The sequence below is a fragment of the Pseudoliparis swirei genome, chromosome 21, assembly GCF_029220125.1.
Source record: "Pseudoliparis swirei isolate HS2019 ecotype Mariana Trench chromosome 21, NWPU_hadal_v1, whole genome shotgun sequence".
NCBI lineage: Eukaryota > Metazoa > Chordata > Actinopteri > Perciformes > Liparidae > Pseudoliparis > Pseudoliparis swirei.
Window position 1 is genome coordinate 8,423,004 of NC_079408.1, and position 24,967 is coordinate 8,447,970.

The 24,967-nt window shown below is 45.2% G+C and overlaps 1 protein-coding gene across 4 annotated transcripts in view; it reads left to right on the forward strand.

The window, feature by feature from the left end:
- The first annotated feature begins 392 nt into the window (after window positions 1-392).
- The window catches only part of LOC130211602 (ADAMTS-like protein 1), an 86,996-nt gene continuing 62,421 nt past the window's right edge, over window positions 393-24,967 (forward strand). For all 4 annotated transcript variants that reach the window (XR_008835106.1, XM_056442453.1, XM_056442454.1 and 1 more), the window contains exon 1: window positions 393-501. Coding sequence is in view for 3 of the 4 variants with exons in the window: in XM_056442453.1 (XP_056298428.1) it covers window positions 445-501 (57 nt within the window). In the remaining variant the exon portion in view is untranslated. The remainder of the gene's footprint in view (window positions 502-24,967) is intronic.

Consider the following 24,967-nt stretch of genomic DNA (forward strand, 5'->3'; position numbering starts at 1 on the left):
GTCGCGCGACCCGCGCACCGAGCAGCCTGTCGGCGTGTAACGGGACCGCGAGTGTGTTTCTTTAAGAATGTAAGGTGGGTGAGCCCTTTTTTTTTCTCCCCCGATGCGCGCCCGGTATGCAAACATAAATTTAGCAGCAACGTGTTCACCGGGGGGAACAAAATATCTGGACGCGACCGTGAAGTGGCACGTCGTCTCCGGCGGTTCTTGACTTTTGACGTTCATCTCCCCCACCCCCCCCTCTCTCTCTCTCTTTCTCTCTGAACTGGAGCCGGAGGCGCAGCGCGCAAAGGAGAGCGGACCTCCCCCCCCCCTTCCCTGAGTGACTGGGCAGACTGGGACAGTCGGGCTGGGAGAGAGAGAGAGAGAGCGCGAGAGAGAGAGAGGGCAAACGCAACTGCGTCTCTCCAGTGAGAAATAAGGTTTCGGCTGACTGCGTCAGAGATGGCGGGGGGCTGCTGGTGGACGGCCGGGCTGCTGGTTCTCGCTGCCTGTGTGGAGGTAAGCTTCAAATAGAGGCGACGTTTAATTTAGTCCCTGAACACGTGAAGGGAAGGCGCCTCGCTTCACTTTTAGACGCGTGTGTGTGAAGCGGCTGCGCCTCGAAACCGCTGTTATGCCGTCTGTGTGTCTATCTCTGTGTATCTTTTTTTAATTGTAATTTTTTTTAACTCTACTGCTTAAAATGTGAACTGTCCTCTCTGTCTTTTATGGACACGTTACTATTGTAAACCAGGTGCTTTGGGTATGCGATTTTCTTTAAAAAATAATAATATCTAAACTGATATTATAACTGGCCGATAATGTTTTTACAGGATCGATTTCATATTAAAGATATATAGAGGACACATTCTGATGTGTGTGGATGAATTGAAGTGTAGGGTGGTGATCCTCTTCCTCCAGTGATGCTGAAGCAGGTCCATGACATGGTGTGTGTGATAAGAGTGAGCGCGAACACACTGATCTCTGTGATCACATGTGTGGGACATTTTCTGTGTATTTAAAGTCTTGTAATAACACAGCAACTTTCCTTTCACCGTTGCAATGTCAGACCTGACACTTTAACAGACGGGGCTTCATCACTGAAAGGACAAACGCTTATCAGTCTCCGCCTCGAACAAATTCCGAACATCAGCTCACTCAGTGGATCGCCACTGACACGGCCCATCTCCCAAAAAGGCAGACGACACACACAGTTGTGTAAAAAAGTGACGCGTGCATCGCGCCGAGCAAGAGTTTTTAAGTGGGACACAAAGCAGTCGTCTGGCATCGCAGACAGACTTTGGGTCTCCTCCTAGAGGGGCGGGATGCCGCTGTGTAAGTGACCGCGACAGGTGCTCCCGGCACTTCAAGGTGATTTTGGGCTTCAGCCACCCTGGCTGCCATGTGGCCCCGCTGAGCACGTCGGTCCGCGCTGCAATCAGCCGGCGTCGGTGACAGAGGAGCGCTTGAGGCTTTGCAACTCTTTCCAGGCCACTGTCCAGGGCTGGCCTGACTATGTTGCACTTTAATTAGGCCTGTTGGGACGAAAAATCACCAATTGGCACATTTGACGGGCTTAAAATGCACACGAGCATCATTATGAAGCATTGATGATGTGTCTCTGTCGCATATATCGAGACTGAATCATTACGCGGTTGTTGTTCTTCTTTGCTCGAGTGGGTCGTGACGAGCTTTCCCATCAGCATGAGTCAACACCGGCCGTCAATCTGTTCACACACACACACACACACACCAGAGTGACCCCGTTGGCTTGGCTTTCAGAGACCGGGCCCTCAACAGCTGCTGCCTACACCGTGGCCCCTGCTGTGCGGTGGCCATTTCTTTTTCATCCTCGCACTTAGGTCAGGGTCTCCGCATTGCATTTAAATAATATAATGGGACTCTATATTTGTGTCCGTGGCTGTTTGGAAGCTGTGTGTGTGTGTGTGGGGGTCAAATGGCTTGTGGCTCCAACCCTAAATGGAATAGACCTTCCTTTGTGGGTGACATAATGACATCCCTGGAGTGATTCTTGGAGGGTCTTGTTGCTCTCACTCTATTCCCTTAATTTGTGCAGCAAAGTGGAACCTTCCTGTGATATATTTTCTCTTCTTCCTATTGGCTGGATGTGGATTTGAAGGTGCCTGTGTGGCCTTACTCATGCATCTCTCTGAGCACCGGTGTTGGTGCCCGTAAATCATGATTCTGGCACCTGCCTGGGCGACGGAGCAAAGCAAATCCTTTCTGCATGCTTTCGTTTTGCTTGATTTAGCGTTTGGTCTCTCCGTGCCTTTCATCGCTTTTGCCCTTTGTGCTGTTTTCTTTTCGTAAAAGTTGTCTAAAGTGTTAAAACATCATTAATTTCCTTGACATTGTCAAATTTGGTCTTATGGATCGGTCTTGCTTTTTTTCTTTTATCTATAATAAGATAACCGTTGGTAAACCTGTCATAAAATGTACTGACGACACGTTTTTGGAAAACGCTCACTAGTAAGTTAGTAAACAAGTGTCACAGTAAAGGCCCACGGTGGCGTCACAACAGGAAGTAACTAGAACGGGCACTCGGTAGAGCGCATACCTTCGCATATCACAAGATTGGGCATTGAATTATGAACATTTTGGCATTAGTTGCATGCCAATTGGATACAAATTGACCGCTCTATGCTAAAAAGAAGATTTTGACCTTTTCATGACCTTGACCTTGACCTTTGACCCGATTGATCCCAAAATCTAATCAAATGGTCCCCGGATAATAACCAATCATCCCACCAAATTTCATGCGATTTGGTTTAATACTTTTTGTGTTATGCGAATAACACACATACAAATAAATAAATAAATAATATACACAGCGATCAAAACATAACCTTCCGCATTTTCAATGCGAAGGTAATAACAGGCGGCATGGAGGGAAATATCAGCGGTAGCTGTGAGTTCACCAGAGGAATTAGAAACTGTATTTAGTGTAGTGACCTCTGGCCAATCAGCTTAGTAAGATCAGAGCTACATCCAGGGACTGTGAAGGACAGAGATAACACCAAACTAAAAACCAGCTGTGTGTGTGGTCCGTTTCATGTCCCCCCCCCCCCCCCACCCACCCACCTACCCCCACAACATATTGGTTTAAGCCTTTTAAAAATCACTGCTGCAAATACAACACGTAAAAAAAACAATTTATGTGACAATGACATCGCTCTCCTTTGTCTTTTGGACTTTTTGCAAAAACGGCACGCTTTATTGCTTTCGACACGTGATGGATTGAAGCGCGCTGCCAGACTTCATCGGACCGTACGGCTGCCACACTCAGCTGGAATTTCAAAAGGAAACCAGCCACAAAAGCAACAGATTTTGATGTTTATTCAAGGAAATGGCTCCTCTCAGAGCGCAGTGTTCGGAAGTCTTCCGGATGGGGAAGCTTCGGGGTCTAATGGCAGCATTAAGTGGGGTCACGGCGCGCAAATGTGTCCCAAGTGATCGGCCGTCAACAACAACATGGCTTGTTCCCTGAAACGCACTCCTTGGCCTGATTGCTTGATGTAAAGACCACAAGCCATCCAATTAGATTTCACGACGGCCTTTGTTTTGGACGCAAGTGGAATGGGAAGCGAATTAATTCTGAGGTTGGATTGGTCCCACTTGAGGAGAATAAATGAGAAAAAAAGGGCTTCAGAGAACATCTGGCCAGCGATGGATGGAGCACGTTTTGTGGAGCGCGTGAACAAAAGCGAGTGTTTTCGGTTATGCCGCTAAAAAGCCTTCATACTCATCACATCGGTCCCATCTGGGCTTAATCTGCGGAGCGATACCGAGCGCTGCTTAGCGGGGAAGTGTATGTGTGCAATGTTGCTCTCAATCCAAAGCGAAAATTCATTGGTGCTCACGTTTGCATAAATCGCCGTGGCGCCTGCTGCGGAATCTTTGCACTTTTCACACAGTGCTCTTACGGTTCCGGGCACGGTGCGTCTGGCTCAGGTGAGCCGGGGATGCTGCTCCTCCAACACCGGATTCCCAGAGAGCAGGCGTCCATCCCCATCCAGCCGGGCCAAGAGGAAGTCGCCTCGCTCCATTATTGGCGGGCCAGTGGAGGAAAAAGTATTCCAGGACAGAACAAGACATGGCAGTTTATATTGGCTGTTCAGTCCTGAACCATTTTTTCAATTTTTTTATTTACTTTATTGAAAATCCTTAAGTTCATTGTCAACATACAAAATCCCCAATTTCACAAATGGGGCATGACCTGACAAGAAAGGCTGAATCTAGTATTGTCGCTTGTATTTAAGACTGTAATCTCCTCTTTTGACAATCCAAAGGGCTTTAGTCCTTGAATCCTTGAAGGTTTTTGTAAAATTAATACTTTGACATCCTGAGAAACATGCTTATTCGATGGTATTCATACCGAGTGTGCGGACACGGGAGTGGTATCAATCTTCTCATCTAATTGTCACTTATATAGCAAAATGAAGCTTTTCCCAAAATGTCAAACAGTTTTTATTACCATCAGGAGTTTATTAACAAACCATTCCTTAAGAAAAAAAGAAAAAAAGAAGTGGAATGGAGAATATGGCTTCTGCCGTTTCCCCTCCGCAATCTTGTGGAGCCGGAGCGTTGTTTGCCCTTTTCAATCGCTTGATGCCGAGTTCTAATAACACGCTGCGACCGACTGCCCTGAGCTTCCTGTGCCGTGGCATAACATGTTGAAGTGGTTTTCCTGTGGCTCTCAGGAAAAAGAAATTGTCTGATTGTGTCACACACACTGCAAAACTCTTTGATTTGATGATGTCAGGCTGCTGTCACGCATCGATGAAGAGCTGCCAGCAGATGGCAACATTACAGCGGAGGGACTCTTCGTGTCCAGCAGCGACGGGCCCCTGCAGCGACGGGCCCCTGCAGAGAGTCGGCTCCATTGTGATTCTGCAGGTGGCCGCCCTCCGTCCCCTCTCCGTTTCCTCTGGAGCCCCTTGTGAATGCGTTTGTTCCTTCTTCATGTATTTGTCATTGAAAGCAGGGCCTCTGGCATCCTGTTCCTCTCTCGAGACATCTTGGGCGAGGCCCACGTCCCCTCCTCCGTCAGCGTGATCGAGCGCCCGCCGTTTTATCTCGTTGTGTGTTCCTGGACACCGGCTCCGATGCTCATTCCCTGCGCGCATCATCTGGCCTGCACATTTCTCCGACACAGCCGATCTAAAAAAAAAGGGGGCGAGCTCGCAGTCGAGCCGCTCCGCCTTGGCACCGGCACACGCGTTGAGTTCTGTCGGCTCGGCCCTGACCTCGGGTCCGTCCCACGGTGGGATTGCAGCGGGGAGTGCCGGGGAGTGCTGCTAACGAGAAGGGAGAGGAAGTGCTCGGTTGGGGTGGGGGGGGGGCCTCTTGTGACGCCTAATTAGAAGGGAGGGCAGGTGTGTGTGTGTGTGTGTGTGTTGAAACGGTTCTGGGGAGGATCACTTGAGGGGGAGGAAAGACGAAGAAGGAGATTGGAAGTAAAAAGGTTAAGAACGGTTATCAAGGACAGGAACAAGACAAAGGTCGTGCTTTATTCTTTAGTAAAGAAGTCAAGTTGGAGGGCCGAAGGAGAAACAGTGTTATGTTTTGGGGCAAATGAGCCTGTAAGGATTCAAGGAATTAAAGTCCAAATATGAAGAAAAAGTGATCAGGTCAAAGCTAAGATAGGTGAAAAAGAATCAAATTGAATAACATATTTGTCGATGACCAGGTTAAAATAAAACAGTCAAATATATCAGAACGTAGACTTGCAGCGGCAAAGATAAGTTCGGGGAGCGCCGCGCGAGGAGATTCAACGGACACGCGGAGAATTAATGGAGTGATAGTGATGTGGATTTCGGTGAGAGCTAGAGGAGACACGAGGACGTCAGGAGAAGTGGGAGGAGAAGAAAAAGAGCAATATTGATGGAGTGAGAGTGGAGGAGTTGCATGAAGCGTGCACAGAGAGCAAAAGGCCAGGGCAGGGCTCATGTAGAACAAAGTCCCCGGCGCCAAGTTGGAAAGTAAAACATAAATATTCAGCTTCTTGGAGAACGTGGAGATGCAGTCACAAACACAAGACCTCACTCCTTTTGGGAAGAAAAAAAAGAGGGGGAAATGGAGGTTGCACGCGAGTGTGAGAGCGGTGACGTGTCACGACGGACGGCCGAATCCAGCGGGAAACGGGACGGACCGAGGACGGGCGGCGCTGGTGTCTCGGCGGGGCCGGCTGCGGTGACAGCAGAGAGCGCTGCCCGCTGCGCGTTGGCCTCTCTGCGCCGTCGTTCTCGTTGCATTCAACAATCCGCCTTCCCCGCGCGGAGTTGAAATAGTGCGAATAGCGTGCGCTCGAGGGATTCCCGGGGAGCGGTTCGTGCGCAAAGTGACAAAAGCCGAGCGAATTCGTGTTGTTTTAAAGTCGGCATTTGATTATCGCCGCGTTGGAGGACATTGTCGGTGACAGGTGTCGCCACGCTCGGCCAGGAAGGAGGGCTTGAAGCAATACTCCGACGAGTTTGGGATTTTTTTTGAGTTGGATTCGATTAGTTCACGGTTTTTCGGGAAAATAAATACGGCTACAGCCAGCAGTCGATTAGCTTAGTTTAGCATAAAGACTGGAAAACTGGGGGGAAGGAGGAGGGGGGGATACAGATCGCCTGCTTAAAGTGGACAAGTACCTCGAAATTGCACTTGAGTAAACACACTTAGTTCCTAAGCACTAAATATCTCTGTGTGTGTCTACAGTCGTGTGTGTGTATCTCTGTGTGTGTGTGTGTATCTGTGTGTACGTGTGTGTGTTTGGTGTGATGTGACCAAGTGACCGTTCCCAAGCGATGCACGGGGATTACCGAGGCCCGCGGTGCCCCCCCCCCATAAAATGCACCAGCACACGCGCTGCGGTGAGCGGTGACACTGCACAGATGCACGGTGGTGGCCGCGGCACAGACTTTCTGGCCCCCTTTTTTTTTTTGGAGGAAGCCCGCCGCCCCGACAACTCTGTGTGGTCCCGGAGCATGTTTGTGTAAAGTGTAAAGTGTGTCGTAAGTGTGTTTATGTGCCATGTGTAAGAGTGCGATGTGGAAAGTGGGAAGGTCATGGGAAATAAAGGCGTGAAAATACACAGTGATCTCAGGAGATCCGTCGTAGCAGACCGAGATGAAGCTATAAACGCGTGTTGTTGGCTTTCAGTTCGTATTTTCGGGCCACTTCAACCATGAAGATGGTGATTTCTGGTTTAAGAGACTCTAGGCAGGTCTGAACGCGGAGGGAACTTGACTGAACTTGAAATGACCTTTTATTTAAATCCATGTTCCCTCAGAAAGCCTGTCCGGTCTTGTTATTTGTACGTCTTAAAATGATGAGAATAATCCCCCCCTCCCCTCCCCCACGAGAAAGAAATGCACCCAGCAGGTCCTCTCTCGCCGGCGGGCCAAAGTCTCACCGCGGCGATGCATTTGAAGAACCACCGTGGAATTCCATCCCAGCATACCACGGCCCGGTGACATCATCGAAAGCCGGTGTCTCACTCTGCTCTCACTAGGGGGGGGGGGGGGGGGGCACAGCTTGAACCATGTGCAGAAATGCAGTCACAAATGCTCCCAGCTTGTTTGAGTGTCTGGATTCCAAATCCTCTCAGCACCACCCCCCCTCCCCACCTTCTTCTCCTGTCTCCCCGATGACAGGTCTGCAGCTCGAAAAGTATTTGGCAGCCATGACCTGGAGAAGTGCACATTTGACGTTGAGCATGTCAGTCACCCTTAATTCCTCCCCCCCCCCTCCCCCTCGGCTCCAGCGGGACGTACAGTAAAGCCCCTTTCGTGTTATCGGCGCCGTTTCTTCTCTCATCTCGCCGTGATTTCCCCCCCATAGCTGGAATAGTTGGGATAGTGGCGACCGGGCGGCCTGTGAAGCCACCTCGATGATGTGACGGATAGCGCAGACTCGGCTCCGTGCCGAAGATCTTAAACTAACTTTGTGTTCAGATCGTTTAAGCTCAACGTTGAGAGACGGATGGACCGACAGACGCTGAAGGAGCTTGCGAGAACGGGGCAGGGCAGGTCAGACCTGGCGTGTCTCTCACACGTTGACTGCTCTTATTGCGGTTATTGACGAGGTCTCTCGGCGCACACGGCATCGAAATCTGGGACTAGTCGAGCATTGACATCCATCAAAATGCGATGCACTGAAGGGCTTGTTGAAAGGTGTACGGAGATATATATCCCCCTCGTCGTCATCGGATAGAAAAACGTTTTTCAGCTTGTTAAACTTCTTAAATTGTTCGATCTAAATAACTGTAAGAGGCCTGAAGAGGCAAAACAATCGAAGTGTTTCACGAGAAAAGTGTCCGGATCAGAACACGCTTTGTCTTGCTCTCTGCGTCGTGGATCAAGGCATGGGTTCCAATGCGCAGGTTGGGGAACTGCCAATGATTACGTTCATTCATGATTCTTGAAAAGTCAAAGAGCATCTTATGCGAAAGATATAACAATAAAAAAAGGGGAAAGCAAAAGTAGATTTTTTTAATAGGCTGATTAATTTTCATGAGCTTTTTGTGAGCGGTAATTCATTTTCTAATAAATGTGGCCTCTCTATCACCGTCGAATGCTTATTAAACAGCTTTGTTTAATATGTTTGGCTGGGCAGACCTGTTCAGTATTTAGCACCACTCAGCGGAAATCCTGAGTCATGCTTCAGCAAAGTAATTATCCCTTTTATGTGTTTGTTATTCTCCCTCAAACCATAATTTTTCACTTCTGTTTTCCCTCATAGTTTCGCGCCTCGATTTTGATTGTCCATTGTTTGGAATAATCCTAAAATTACACTATTTTGGTCAAAATAAAAAGACTACGGGCCTTAAACCTCTACTAAATCTCTCCTGGCTGTCAGGGGGCCAAAAGAAGTCCAATTGTTTATAAGGTAATGAGAAAATGACGCCGACTCCTGTCACTTCTGATTGCCAAAAATGACCAAATGGCGTACTCAAGACTTCCAAACTTCAGTCTGCAAACCGCTGGGTGACGTCCACTTCCTCCGTCTGTGTGGAGGACCAGAGAGCCCCGAGAAATAACGCCTCATTTGAAAAACACCTGCTGACATTTGAAGTTCCTGCAGGGAAACATCTGTCTGTTCATCCGTCACACTCAATATTTCATACAAGATTTACTCCAGCTGCACGCTGCATTCTAACAGCCCTCCACCAAACGGATTCCAATCAAACTTTTTACGACTTCAGAGCAGAATGTCAATAAAATGCGGGGAAAAAAAGAAAAAGCGACATAATGCCCGACGCGCTCCCATCGGCCGTTTGATGCCGACTTGTTTTGTTAATGCGGGGAGGGAGATGGAATGAGGGAGAGGCGGACGAACAATGGCAGGCTGTGTGTGCGTAAGCACAAGGAGGGAGCGAGAGCCATTTGTATGTTTTAAGTTGGTGAAAGACGCGTGTGTCAGTGCGTAAGAGCGCGAGCTGACGTTGATTGGCAGGAGGGCGCAGCAGGAATGTGGCGGGCTGCAGCGCTCTGCGGGACAATCACACACGTTCTCTCCTCGCACGAGAGAGTAATCGTTACGGGCAAATCATTACACGATCAGAGGGAAGCATGTCCGTGCCAAATATGCACAGCCCTCGAGAATCTCCTTCTTTTTTTTTTTGGTGTTGGTGTTTGGGAGGAGGATGAGAGCGAAAGAATGTATGACACCAACAGGATGAAGATTTTAAGATGGGATTAGTTTGTGCGTGGCAGCTTGGTACAGGAGGCCGAGCTGTGGGAAAGAGGTTCACCTCGACCGAAAGAGAAGGAACGGGCTTCCCGGTAACGCTTTGTTTTGAACACTCCTGGTACCTTAGGGTCAATTTGACCCCATTCAATGTTTAATGTCGGTGTTCTTTCGGGTCAATTTGACCCCAGGCTGTTTTTCACTGTGTCAAACATATAAGAACTAGAACGGGCACTCGGTAGAGCGCATACCTTCGCATATCACAAGATTGGGCATTGAATTATGAAAATGTTGGCATTAGTTGCATGCCAATTGGATAGAAAGACCGTGCTATGGTAAAAAGATTTTGACCTTTTCATGACCTTGACCCGATCGATCCCAAAATCTAATCAAATGGTCACCGGATAATAACCAATCATCCCACCCAATTTCATGCGATTTGGTTTAATTCTTTTTGAGTTATGCGAGTAACACGCATACAAATAAATAAATGAATAAATAAATACACGGCGATCAAAACATAACCTTCCGCATTTTCAATGCGAAGGTAAATATGAACTTTTTTATATATTTAAAGGGCTATTTAGGTAGTCAACAAACAAACAAAGTACCTCACACTTAAACTTGGAAAACAATATTAATTCTAATAGTTTTCTGGAGGTTTTAATTTCTGGTGTCAAATTGACCCCGAGGGTAAAATATGTCAGTAAATATAAAGGCAACAGGAGGGTTAAACATTGAATGGGGTCAAATTGACCCTAAGGCAACAGGAGGGTTAAAAGATTCATTTGTATGGTTGTGGTAAATCCTTTTGGAGTACCGAGATGTCTTAACCCGAAGCAATAGTTAAAGGCCGACAACACGCATGAGTTCATCATCACTGCTCCAGTGCCAAACATTGTCTCCCGATGACAACATCTGTCAATTGGAGGGAAAATGTAATATTAGTTTGCAATCTCAATAAAAAATAATTACAGCAACATTGCACAACAAATGCAATACAAGAGGGGGACACGTGTTTAGTCAACATCTCGGTAATTAAACATCTACCCACAGAATGTGATGAGTAATGTCCTGATCCTATCTGATCTGCTGTCTACACACACACACACACACACACTGCAGAAGGCAAATAGGCCCATGTGTCCAGTCGAGGTGACATAAAACCTTCATAGCGCGGACTGGATAATGGAAAAGGAATAAATGTGGGAAATATTGGCCAGTGAGTTTTCCCACAGCACACGACATGTTAATTAGGAGCCAAACTCCCAACAGTTGGTCGATCAATCACTTCAACTTTTTGTCTGAGCACATTACAGTTCCACCTAAATGTAGCTGGCAGCGAGGCCTTTTCACATAACAGGTTTGGAATTTATTGCACTTGCCCAAAGCTTACAAGATGCCAGTCTCTCACCTCCTATTGAATGATGCTCACTCACCCGCTGTTCATATTACAACGTGTGGTTGTAATTGCTGGGGCTTAATCTACGCTGACAACAAATACTTTTTGCAAGGGGAATATTTTCCTGAAAACCAGACTGAGCTTGCAGACCTCTCTCCAATATATATATATAACAGATGTGGAATTGGGCAACGCGAACACAACATTTCGGTTTACGGAGCACTGTGACACTGAGAGACAGCTATACCCGAAGCAATAAAGTAGGGTGGGGCTTTTCTTTATAGGATTTGAGCGCCTCACAAAAGTTAATGTGCCATTAATCAAAGCATGTGCGGCAGAGGTATCGGGTTATTATTTGCATGTGGCTCCAGCTGTTAAGTAACTGGATCTGCTGCCGCGTGCAGGTGTGTCGGGCTGACACCGCCTCGGGGCGCAGCGGAGGATGTAGGTTAATGTTCAACAATGTGTGCCAAAAGTGTCTCGCTTTTTTATTTTTTTGGATTACTTTTTTTCCCCCCCCCCGTGCATCCATGTGTGTCTGTAATGCAACCCGAGGTGATTCCTGCTGCAACATGCAACGAGTGTGAGCTTCCACGTCCAGCTTTTCTTTTCACCGACGATGTTTTTATCTACAGGACTGTCTCAGAAAATTAGAATATTGTGATAAAGTTCTTTATTTTCTGTAATGCAATTAAAAAAACAAAAATGTCATGCATTCTGGATTCATTACAAATCAACTGAAATATTGCAAGCCTTTTATTCTTTTAATATTGCTGATTATGGCTTACAGCTTAAGAAAACTCAAATATCCTATCTCTAAATATTAGAATATCATGAAAAAGTATACTAGTAGGGTATTAAACAAATCACTTGAATCGTCTAATTAACTCGAAACACCTGGAAACACATTTTCAAATGTTTGATTTTGTTTTGCTGTTATAAATCTTTTTTTTAACTTGGTCTGAGGAAATATTCAAATTTTATGAGATAGGATTTTAGAGTTTTCTTAAGCTGTAAGCCATAATCAGCAATATTAAAAGAATAAAAGGCTTGCAATATTTCAGTTGATTTGTAATGATTCCAGAATGCATGACATTTTTGTTTTTTTAATTGCATTACAGAAAATAAAGAACTTTATCACAATATTCTAATTTTCTGAGACAGTCCTGTATACTTGATTCACGTGTCGCGCTTTGTTTGTGCTTAATAAGAAACCTCGGCGAGCAGAGTTGAGGTACGGTTCACGGATCCTCGTTTTATTTCTTTGCACGCTCTCGGTTTCAGTGTGCTCTCGCATGCCCACCGGCCTGCCCTGCTCCTGGGTCTCGGGGGTTCATCCACAGCCTCTCCCTTTTCCTGGCTCCGGCCCACTTCAGCTGCCAGGCTTCCTGCTCATCAGAGATCAAAAGTGGTGTGTAAGCGGGAAAGAGGGAGGCCGATGACACATGCCATGTGCCATGTAGGTGTGCGTGCACGCCCTGCGGGCCCCGCCCTCTAGGCTGCCTCTTCCTCTGCGGTGCGGCGGCAGGGGGAAGGTGTGCATCAGGGCCACCGAGGGCGGGATGATTTCCTCAACCGCAGTGAGAGGGAGGGGGAAAAAAGACAGCAGTAAAATGGTAGTAGCCTTCAATCTGTTGGATGTGCGTTTGTGCAACTCAACAAACGTGACAAGCTGATTTATAAATGATATCTGATTGGAGCCTACGTGCATCAGGCGAGTTACTGACAAAGTTTCCGACTGTTGAGGTACATTTGGATGCTTCTATGCGATGATCCTGGGCAGAGGAAGGATTGCTTATTTTTTCCGCTGCACTACTGGTTTTTCTGGAGGCGTGGCCAGTTAGTTCCCAGACTTAAGAGTGCAGATGAACCCACGAATCATATATTCACACGCACAGACCAGCAGAACTCCTACGTAAGATGGACTTTATATCCGTTGGACGGCCGTCTCGAGCTGTGCACGTCGAGGGTGTTTACTGTACGCAAGGAGCCAGTTCTGCTCCTGGACGCTCACCTAACTTGCATGGCCCAGTTATCTGGATGACGCAAGTAAGTCAGGGCAGATCCACAACTTATGCCTCGTTAACATCAGGCGCACCCAGCTGCTGTCATCGTCCGGCTGCGTGCTCGGCAGAAACACCGCCCGGTGGCAGCGATCATCTTTCTGTAATATTAATGATTAGATCAGATTGAATGTGGTTTACTTTTCTTCTTCGATGCTCTTTTCGAAGAAGTAGGGCATTTTAACCCTGGTGCAAATGTTCAGGCAACAAAAATGCCCCCAAAAAGTTTTAAGTTAAATATAAAAAAAGAATAAAAAACACTTTTTAAATGTGAAAATCCAGAATGCGTCTGTGTATAAAGCATATCAGCTCACATAGTATAGTTCAGGCCTGAGATAATAACAGGTTTCCCAGAGTAATAAAAGTTAAGAAATTTAGAAACCAGAACTAGAAAATATCACAGCTTGTGGTGCCAAACTCACTCAACAGTTTATTAAAGTCATTTTTTGGTATTTCATCAGATGGAACATATTTTATTACTCTTATATTTATTGAGCTCTTGATCCAAGAGCATGTGACCACTGAATATGAGTTTTAAATGAGTTTTCACACCATAAATGGTCTATTAACCTTTCAGTTGTTGATAGGAAGGGACAAGAGAAGAGAGATTGAAATCCAAACGCCCTGCACAAATATTTTTTTCGTGGACAAAAAGCTCACGTTGGAATTATAAATGTTGCGGTTTTGTTACTGTAGAGGAGACATGTAGTTCAAGTACAATTTTACATCATTTCATTATTATATATTTCTTTTCTCTCTACTTTTTTTAAGCTAACGGCATTTTAGTGTAGTTATCGTCTAGTTTAGTCAAGTGTATTTTGAAGATGATATAAGGGCAACGAAAAGTAATGTCAGCATCCGCAGCATTAGTGGATCTAGAAAATATTCATGAGGTAGCAAGAGGCTGGCATGTAGACGTTGATCACTGATCTTAATGTGGCCATAACATAACATAAAGTTATGAGTTAATTAGTATTTAAATGAATGACCTTTGATGAACTGTCGCTGCATTGCCGATTTATGTGGCTCTTTGTTTGGGGATTGGTGTGAGTGAATTTAATGCGTATTTAAAGTGGGTACTTTTGTATGTTGCACTGATGACAGATTTAAAACTTGGACGTCTGTCTGCAAAATAATTTCTATTGGGGGCGAGCGCTGCCGTCCCTTAGATCCGCCACAGATACAAAGCTATTTATGATTTCACGTTGGCCTGCTGGCTAGCATGTTTGTGTGGTTTGTCCCGGATGCTGTAGCGCTGCTTCTTGTTTCATTTTGAGAATTTTCACAGATGCAATAGGTCAATAAATTATTTTCCTTTCAAGAACTGGTCCTGTTATGTTATGATAATGTAAGCTCATAGCGCAACAGAGAATGCACCAAATTCAACTTCTGGAAAAGGGTTTTAGTAATTAAGTATTTATAAAAAAATAGATGAAAACTTCTCATTAGGTTGCTTCGCTTTTGTTCAGTATTAGTCTTGTTACCTTCGCATTGAAAATGCGGAAGGTTATGTTTTGATCGCTGTGTATTTATTTATTTATTTATTTGTATGCGTGTTACTCGCATAACTAAAAAAGTATTAAACTGAATCGCATGAAATTTGGTGGGATGATTGGTTATTATCCGGGGACCATTTGATTAGATTTTGGGATCGATCGGGTCAAAGGTCAAGCTCATGAAAAGGTCAAAATCTTCTTTTTACCAATTTATATCCAATTGGCATGCAACTAATGCCAACATGTTCATAATTCAATGCCCAATCTAGTTTTCACTGTGACAAATGGTTTGTCGTCAAATTTATATTGTCATAGTTTTCATTAATGAAATTCCTGTCAAATCAGTTGTATCGTAGGCAGTTGTGACCTGAAATAGTCTAAGAAATTAGAGGAACATCAAGGTCAACATAGGCGAGGCAATGAAACACATTTCCCCTCCGTCATCACTATAGTGTAGCTTGTAACACTGCCGTGACTCACAACACCCCCCACACATGTCTTTACTTCTCTGTCCTTTCCGTGACCCATAATTCCCTTCTTCCTGCCCACCTAACTCTTAAAGATTAACAGAGTACTCAGTACCTGTACACCTGTTAGAGGCATCACATTTACGGGCACCAAGGTAATCTCAGGGGCCCAGTTGGTTTTCTAATCCTTGGAAACAGAAATGGAGAGCCCGTCTAAGGTCAGGCTGTTCAGTTTCCAAGGGGGATCTGTTATTGGAACAGCCATTGTACATCTTGGGAGGCCATCTGTATCAATATCAGAATGTACTGTGCCAAATGCAACTTATTGGATACCGTGTTCTCTTAGGATTGCGGATATGTTGCATTGTCTTGATTTGACCTTGATTATGTCTCTTTTGTCTCAGTGAAAAGACAAAGAAACAAACTGAAGGTTTTTGTATATCCATTCCAAAGCACAGAGGGGTGTTTGGTAGCGGCAACAGATCGCTATATCGCCGTATTTGAAGCTTTCATGGATCTCTCAGTGTCACCTGGATATCTGTAGCCGATGTGAAACCGGCAGAATGCAAAGCCATCTCTGTTACACACGCCAACAACAATGGAAGGACTGCTTGGACCACATTTTGAAGGTTTTGGTTGCAAGGGCAATTTTGGAGCTATCAGATTGAAACTCAAGATGCCACAGCAGGTCAATTCTGTCAGGAATTTCTAAGAGGGGTGTGCACCCTTTTTTTTTAAAAGCCACTTTCTTAATGTAAGAAAAAAAAAGAAGCTTTCATGGCTTGAGAATCTCCATCACAATGGAGTTAAGGATGCCGCGATTGGGTTTTAGCATCTCAAATATCGCCAGTGTTTTAAGTACTTTGTGTCGAAATCTGTCTGTGACAAAGCTACTCCGGTATATAGGTGGCCTGAATGTCTTTTGATAAGAAGCATGGTATTATATTTCCATAAGTAGATGAGTTGTTAGTTTGAGGTGTAACACTATTCCATTCATTTTAGAGGTACTGCTATCTGTCGTGTCATTGAGTACAACCCAAAACTCAATGGACCCTCTGATTTTCAGTTTTTAGGTTTTGCTAGCTACGTCTCCCTTGTGCACATTCATACTGTACCGCAGCACATTAACCGGAGATTTTCCACTTCTAACACAGTCTCGACTGAATGATTTATGTGATACCCTCCTGTCTGTGTGTGTGTTAGCATTGTAAATCGAGCATGATCCATCTCCTAAAACTGCACAATCCTTGGGATGGGGAGAGAGAGCGCCGAGTTTGCACACTCGTGTCATACCTGTTCCTCCTGACAATGGACCTTGATTCAGCGAACTCGGCTTGTGTCGATTTTAGCGCTGCTGAGAGACGGCTTTCAACCACTTGGACGCTCTTAGGTTTCATGCCACCGGGGATTTGCTCTTCACTCTGTCAGGATCACTTTTCTTGCACAAACTGAAGCCACAGCCGGCAGGTTTTAAGAGGCAGATCCCTCAAATCACAGAGGGAAGCTGTCTTCGCCAGCCCGCCTGTCAAGTTTGTCCTATTGAGCGTAGAACTGTAGTCGCTCTTTCGGGAAGGCATCAATATTGTAATACCATCAGGGCAGTTTCTGTCTGAGCTAACGGCTCAAAAGAAAGCCACCGTCGTGTTTCTTTATCCAGTATTCATTTCAGAATGCATCGCTCTGTCTCCCGTCAAACAACGTCAATTGGTGCCCAACGGAGGAGCCGAACAAGAGTTTAGTAACAAGGAATGATATGATAGAAACTTTACATATCACGAGGCCTAAGATGCCAGGTCGGCATGCCCCAGAGTTATGATGGCGGACAACTAAAAAAGTCTCTCTCATAGTTGAAATGGTGTCTTGTCAATAATCTTCTGTGAGCCTTGCTCATTTTTGACTGGCTTGTTTCCAGAAAAGGGAAGGACCGGGAGCGGGAGGCGCCCAGTGATTCTTCAGCCTCGTACTGTAGCTGTGCCCGGCAGTGCCAAACCCCGCTCCCTGCTGAGATGACCCTGGGCACACGCTCCAGCTGTGCAAACACAGCTGCATTGCTGAGCACACACTCACGTTCAAGCTGAGCCAAATCCAATTATTGGCCTTGTCTTGAGTTTTTTCCCCCCTTCTTCTTCTTTTCATTTAATTTCAGTAGCGCAAATTCAGCAAACTTTCCTGCATTTCCAGTGCATGTGAGCAGCGCTGCCAGGCTGAACAAGGCTGACAAACGCACCTCTGTGGCTTTCCTCTCTCCGATATTTCTCTCGTGTGAACATTCCCATGCCTGTCAGCTTAATTTCTCTGCCTTTCACTCATTTATTTTCTTCCCCAAACTTTGCCGTGACAGTGGGTATCCATTTTGTTTGGAGCAGAACCACCAAAGTCGACACGGAGGGGATGCGAGCCACTTCATCGTTTTTGGACAAAGACAGAAGGCCAAAGAAGTGTTTTTGTCAGGAAGGGCTCAACCCAGACTGTGATGTTACCTTCAATGACCTGCTTCAGATCATATATCCAAGAAATCAAAGAAATCAGATGATCGTACAGGTTTTAAAGAGACATTGAGGTTCCTCACTCACGTCCTGTGGGCATTTAACAAAATCGGGATTCATTTGGAGTCTCTTCTTCTTTAACTGGTCTCCACCAATTTCTGAGAGAAATATTGGACTCCTTCGCTCCCAATCTGTCAGCCGTTTGGTAGCAGGTAGCACACTGCTCAGCCTTAAATTACGGTCATGAGAGCTGTCCGAGTATATCAGAAGTGGAAAGTTATGAGGGGTAAAGCCAAAACACATTGGGTAACAATGGCCAAAACTTTGAAAGTTAGAAGTGGTACTTTAAACCTAATCTCGCAGTCAGTTCCCAACTTGCAACATTGTGTAACTTCGAGCATGTTTCCAGGTAATACAACCGTCTGACGCTGCACAGATTTCAACTGACTCAGATTCACAAGAGTTTAGGAGCTGGGAAGCTGCCGCCCCACTCGACTGATAAAGCCGTTAAATTGAATCTCACTCGTGTCCAGCTTGGTGTCACTGCAGGCGAACTCAATTGATCCGTTTACCAGGTCTCTGCAGACACACGGCTGCTCTCTGCCCGGTTCCAGGAGAACCAAAGCAGCAGACAAAGAAAAGCGCGGACTCTCACGTTGCCGTCAGCTTGACGAGCAGAGAGGCAACGTGAGGCGAACACGAGCTGACATTTTAATGGCTGCAACCTTGATTCTCAGTCCTCAATGTTGGGGAGAAAATATTACCACAAGTATCCGATTCCGGCTACAAAGACGCCCACGAGGCAAAGGCAACACATTTAACATGCCGTACTTATCCTCTCATGTAAAGATTACAATTCAAATAAATACAAAAATGTAATTTCCCCCACGTATTTTGAAACTGTCAGTGCTCCACTGGCACAAGTCCAGTGTTATCCTAACTGTCAACAGCTTGTAGAGGGAAGAATGTATTCAATATTTTTGGGTGAGAGCGGTACAGTAAACCATCTTTCCATTCCAGATGAGTGGTGTGCCCCTCACACTGTATATAAACTGACCGTAGTAGAAGATACTTTTGGCTCCGCTGCTGCTTTGGAGCGAAATCATGTTCCTGAGATATCAGAGCGCTCGTCGGCTGTGCCCACGGAGAGCCTCGATGCAACAACAAACATATGATATGCTGTCTCTCCCCGTGGCTGGGCCCATATGGGAATGCCCCGCCATGCATCGAATACAAACAGAAGTTCCTGGAATTTGCAGGTGTGTACATGCGAACAGGAAATCTGGGGAAAAAAGAAAAGAAAAAAACAAGAATGCAAAAAAAACGCATCACCGCAAACCACAGGAATCTCTATCGGGATATTACTACGGACACAGAGAGTAAACACGATACGTCATTCACAGGCTCACACAGAGACACGCGCAGGACGTAACAATGAGACAAACGGTAGTGGATTCGCACACGGTGTCCGATAAATCTCCACGCCGTGTTCTAGGGTTCAAATGGCGCCTCCAATCTGTCTCTTTAATACGGGGGGAATGCGGAGGACGTAATGTGCCAACTCACCCGCTCCCCCGCCCAGCAACCCCTCCCTTCAAACGCCACTTTGGCTGCGTCCCAGATGTCAGGGACATCATTCGTCAAACCGCTCCCTCTCGCCGGCAATTACACAAATATGACAGGGATGTACGGATAACTTTTTTCTTGACGTGCTTTTGTTGTCGTAAGTCTCGGCAATACTCCTCCATTATTGCCGTCAACTACCGCGGCTAGAGACACTCATTTTCGTTTTCCTTTTTTAGGATTATGTGATAACGGTATTTTTGATAGCAGATCTGCTGAAAGATTTTCTTTTTCCTGTTCTTTCCGGTTAGAAGAGCATCTCTCAGTGTCGTTGTCCGTCAACCTTCTTGGATAATTGCGCCCGTTGTGATCTCTGCATACTGACAAGACAATGGACGGACGACATTCAGCCGTCACGTTATGTTGACACTGCCATCGTGTACCTGAGTCGTTCCGTACGTCTCAGATGTCGTTCCTTTGGGTGATTGTCATATCTAGAAGGCCCGAGACAAATCCCTGGGTTTCCCCATCTCGTCTGTCAGAACGATGATGATGTTGTGGTTTGTTTGGCCGCAGGAGAATGTTGAGTCAAGTGGGGATGTCTGCGAGCGTCTGACAGACGGAGACGTGGGCTATACAAGCGAATCATGTTGTTGTCAGTATTTTTCTGGTTTTAGGGCAATCCGAGACTGACTGTTCACAGAAACATGGCAATTTCTGGCCAAAGTTGCCTGTACGTATATGTATATGAAGCTAAGAATCTATTCCAAATTAATTATAACATTATTTCTGATGTGGATTGATTATACATTAGTTGTGTTCTCTTTGCTTACATACAAGACACTTGTAACTCCAGAGGCTCCTATCCTGTGAGTTGTATTGCAAGTTTACAAAAACACGTCATCATTAGATAAATACCATTGACGAATAAAACTGAGGGAAGCAACTACTTAATGTGATAAGCATAATTGTAGGTTTAACAGCCTAAATGCAGTGGTCATATATCATTCTGACTAGGCTTTAAAAAATTTAATCATCCAACAATTACTCAAAGAAAATCCCTCGGATCCATAAATTAATGACTTGGGTTCTGTCAATTTGTGATGATGGCAGCAGCTCCTGAGTGTGGAAAGATAGGGTCACTATCACGCACACAGCAAAGAGAAAGCAATTGACAGAAAGTGTAGGTGTAAGTAACAGGCAGACAACTTACTGGTTAACAATTAACATTCTTTCCACTTTGTGCCCAGGGTACAGCTGTCTTTTTAGGAATGCAAAACCCAATGGAAGAATGGACAATCCTTTGGCCTGGATTCGGGAGCCGGGGGCCGGATAGTTAAAGATGCCACGCTACAGGCTGGGCAGCATTTCATTATTTGCCTCGCTTGCCAGCCAGATGAGATCAGGCCTTGAGAATGCCTCAGAATATGGAAATTAAGATTGTTCGATGGTCAGGCTACTCTGCAAATGAGGGGCTTAATTTGGGAGCAGGAATGCAGCGGCAATTCGTCGGTAACCGCAGACGACGCTCTGGAGAGGACCGGGGCTTTCATGGCACAAGTTGATGTCGGCGAAAACAGTTTCGAGAACCCTGCGGAACACATTTGTTGGCCCCTCGCTGCGGGATGTCAATCGGTTCTTTTCAGATTGCGCTTTTACTCACATGTGCTGTTGAAGAGTCCTTTGCAGTACCACGTTGAACACCACCAGGTCCTTTTTGGCCCCTCAGCGTGGTCGTGATTCAGGCCAACCAACCGCTTGCCAGGTTTGTTCTGTTTCTAGTTCAAAGAAAACAAAACCGCGTTTACTGGATTGGTCTACTGGGAGGTCCGGCATTGGGCGGCTTTGCATGAATTTCATGGTGGGATCCACGTTTGGCACATTGCCACCATCAATTCCGCGGAGGCTTCCATTGGGACGACTACATGGGGCAATTTAGAGAAATTACCAGATATTAGGGTGCTACTTGATTTTTTCTTGGCCCTGAACAAATGGCCAAAGAGTTACCAAAATCCAGAATGTGCTGCAATATCCAGAAGACATATTATTGAACAGACACATATTTGCAATGTAGCCCACATTTTTTTGATGTGGGATTTCCCAAATGTGTTTCAACAGTCTTAAATAAGATACATAAAAGTGAAAAGTGCACTTTTCATTTGAGATACCATTTCTTTTTTTTAAAACTTCCGCTCCCAGGTCAGTTTGAACTTCGAATGGGCTGCTTGAATGTTCTCAAACTCATACTCCCACTCAATTATGATGGGGTGTTTGCTTTGGTTCACAAAGAAATACACTGACGTTTATCAAAGAGTTTTATTTCGAATGTCTCATTAAAGTATAAAGTCATGGCAGTAAGTTGTGACAAAATTGTCTTTTGATTGAACGGAAAATATGTTCTTCTTTAATGAGGGAAAGGACTAAATCCTGAACGGAATGTTAAGGAGTCCTCCTGGGGTACCTCAACAAAAATACCCCATATAAACTGTTATCATCAATCATCCAATGACAGTCCCCTTTATGTGTGAAAAATTAGCCCGGTGTTTTGAATCAGTCGTGCGGCAGCACACACGCACTGAACATTGAACTTGTTGGCCTGCTACACGGGGAACACCGAGTTGTAATTGTGCCACCCAGCTGTCAATTATAAACCCTTCTTGGAAATGATTTGATGAAAAGGGACAGATGTTAGTATTTGTGTGTCCAGTTTATGAACAAAACTCTGAATATGAAATCCACCACTTAGATTCAGTCTCCATCTGTCTTTGTCGCCGCTTTCGTCCCGGGCGTGGTGGCCTCTGGGTTTACGCCCTGAAGTTCGGACTCACAGTTACAGATCGGCCAATGAATGGATCAGACTAATGAAATGCTGTGATTGAGAGCTCGAACACAGCTGCTGCAGGCTCCACTCTGTCCATGTCTGATGGTTGGACTGCTGCCAGTGCTGCGTTAATGTGATAGTATGCAGCGTTCACTCTCACTATACAGCAGATATGGTTCTCAGTGATGCTTTCGGTTCTCAACCCTTTTTGCTGTGGAAAATAAATACCCACTAACCAGCGCAAAGCATTTTCGGTTGAAGAAAAGATGTAGGACACAACGCTGTGCCATCAGTGTCTTATTTAATATAGAATATATACAATTCTGTTTATTTACTTACACTTATATTTCATTGAATATTTATTACATAACTATTTTAAAAGGATCTTTTCAGTTATGCTAATTGTAAATATTTTAAAGAAATCTCACGTCCCCCCATTTGAGAGCCACTGCACTGGATATTGGACCACATTTTAGGGCAATCCATCCAGTAGTCGTACTCAAAACTCAAAATGCCAGTCGGATTCATCTTCTGGGAACCATGTATATCTGATTGTCCCAATTCATCTAGTAGATGTTGAGAGATTTCACTGAATGTTATGACTAGCCGGTGGCTCTAGCTGAAAGGTCCCGGCATTAAACAAATAATTGATAGTCATCCTTTGGGGACCTTGCACTTGTTTCCCAAACTTCATGGCAATCCATCTTGTTGTTGTTGATAGACTTCACTCTGAAGCGAGCATGGCTGAAATCTCTTCGTTACATTTCATGTGCACAATAGCTTCGACAGGTTATACTTTCCCTGAATAAATAGATAAGCCAGAAACCTTTTATATAATTTGTATTGTAGTTGCACCAGTTCAGGGAATTGGCCACAGACAGAAACACTTTATTTAAAATGATCCTGTATTTATTTTGCTCCGATAAGGTTGTTTTTCTCTTCATTTCTAAAACTTGTGTACCTGCCCAGATGGTTTCTCGAGACCACCGATCGCTGCCCCCTCATTGTAAATGATAACATTTCGAAGCTCCTCTCTGTGGGAAACTAAATGATGGATTTGGCCAATTTGCTTTTGAGCCGAAGGTCAGTAAAAACAGAGGAGGTGGAAATGGATGATCTCGGGAAACTGGCTCACCCTTTTGAAAACGTGATTTGGTCAGGATGGTCCACCCTCGCTTGCTCGAGTTTCACACTCTTGCATAACCTTCCCACTCGCATTACAAGCCGGAATCGGCTGTAACGCGGGGCCAAGGCCATCCATTAGGAGCAGAGGCAGTAGTCGGGGAAACAAGTGGGGTTTTTCGTCTTCAAGTGGGTTTGATGGAAGATGCAAACTGGGTGGATGTCATAAAGCAGATTTATTATGCTATTATTTTCTTTCACTCAACGGACTGTTGGCTTGGCCCAAATGATGCTGGCCCACAGGAAATTAACACATTTTATGATTCAGAACCCAAAGTCATGTCAGTTCTTCTCGGTTATTTTATATCATCTTGACACGCTACTTTTACAGCATGTTCTCCTTCTACCTCAATGTGCTGCCCTGGAAAATATGTGTGTCTCTCTACTTTCCGAAGCTATGAACGTTATCCGTCTTCTCGGCCACAGGACGTCACTAAACAGCTTGTTTTGGTCCGGCGATGACGTTCCTCTGGGGATGGGACATAAACTTGCTGCAGGATGAACTAGCATGTATCAAGAAACGACATGTGATGTTTCCAGATCTGGCCTTCCCTTGTTTGGACACAACACATCCAGTTGTTATTTTTCTCTCCAACAGCTGCAAGTTATCCACGTCTTATTTTAAAGCTGCATGAATGAGTTTTTTTGGCGACGTACTGTAGTGGCATAACTCAATAAGCAGATCGTCACACTCGCATTTGATAGATTATTGACTTATGAGGTTGATATTGCTGGCGAGAGAGAACAGTTGCATCTCTATCAGTAACGCAGCAGCAGCAGGGTTCATTTGGAGTGTCGCTTTTAAAAAAAAAATCATCAGAAGATCAGTGAATTCCTACATTGTAATAAATAAAAACTGTAGCTATTTAAATTGGTTATTCGCTGATTAACTGTTTTTATCTGGCTACTGAGCCGAGTCCCTGTTCACCAGACAGTTACATCGGATAACCGGCTCCATTGTAAAGGACGACTCCCACACTTTGCACAGAGAGTTTCTCGACGGAGGTATTTAGAACCACGGTGTAGAACAAAGCAGGATAAAAAACGCTTTGTGCCAGCAGCCGTCATTCAGTTGAACAACATATAATGATAACAGTGCACTGATTTGTGGCTTTGGTCCTCATGTCTGTCTTGTTGTCTGTGTTGATTGTAATGTGTGGAGATGAATGCAAACCAAGTCCTAAGGCACCAAAATGAGTTATTTTTTTAACGTTTTCTTTGAACGGATGCCTGAAATAAGGTGGGTGGTTAACACATGAGGTGTTAAAGTTGTGTTCTAAGCTAAGAAGTGGCGAAATGAGACTAAAATACATCATCACGCCAACTAGTCCGCCTGTATGTGCGATGATGGGACCACCGTGTAGTTCTCGCGTGAGCTTTTTACTTCTGGGAACCCTTGTGACTCCTGTGTTGGCCTACACAAGGAGGCGACGTCATCCCTGCACCACTTCATATTGCCAGTGCACCTTCAGGTTGCGTGGATATTTTCCACATGCAGAGAAAAGCTGCTATCCAGATTTGTAAGGAGGCCTCCTGTAATCGCTCCATCAGAAAGACATTTTCTGCACAGCTGCTTGACTTTTTCTCTCACCAGCTCAAACGGGAACTTTGCAGAACTTTTTTTCTTAAGAAACACTTTCCGTGTGATGCTTCTACTGTACAGAATGATCCCTTTCCAATCAAATATGTCAGTGTCTGTGGTATACAGCGTGTACTGTATTAAAGAAAAACACTTGGTTTTCGTGGTTTTATAGGATTCTTCTGTACTGGCATTGTAACTGCACGCCGTGCTGTTCTTTTGGCTGTCAG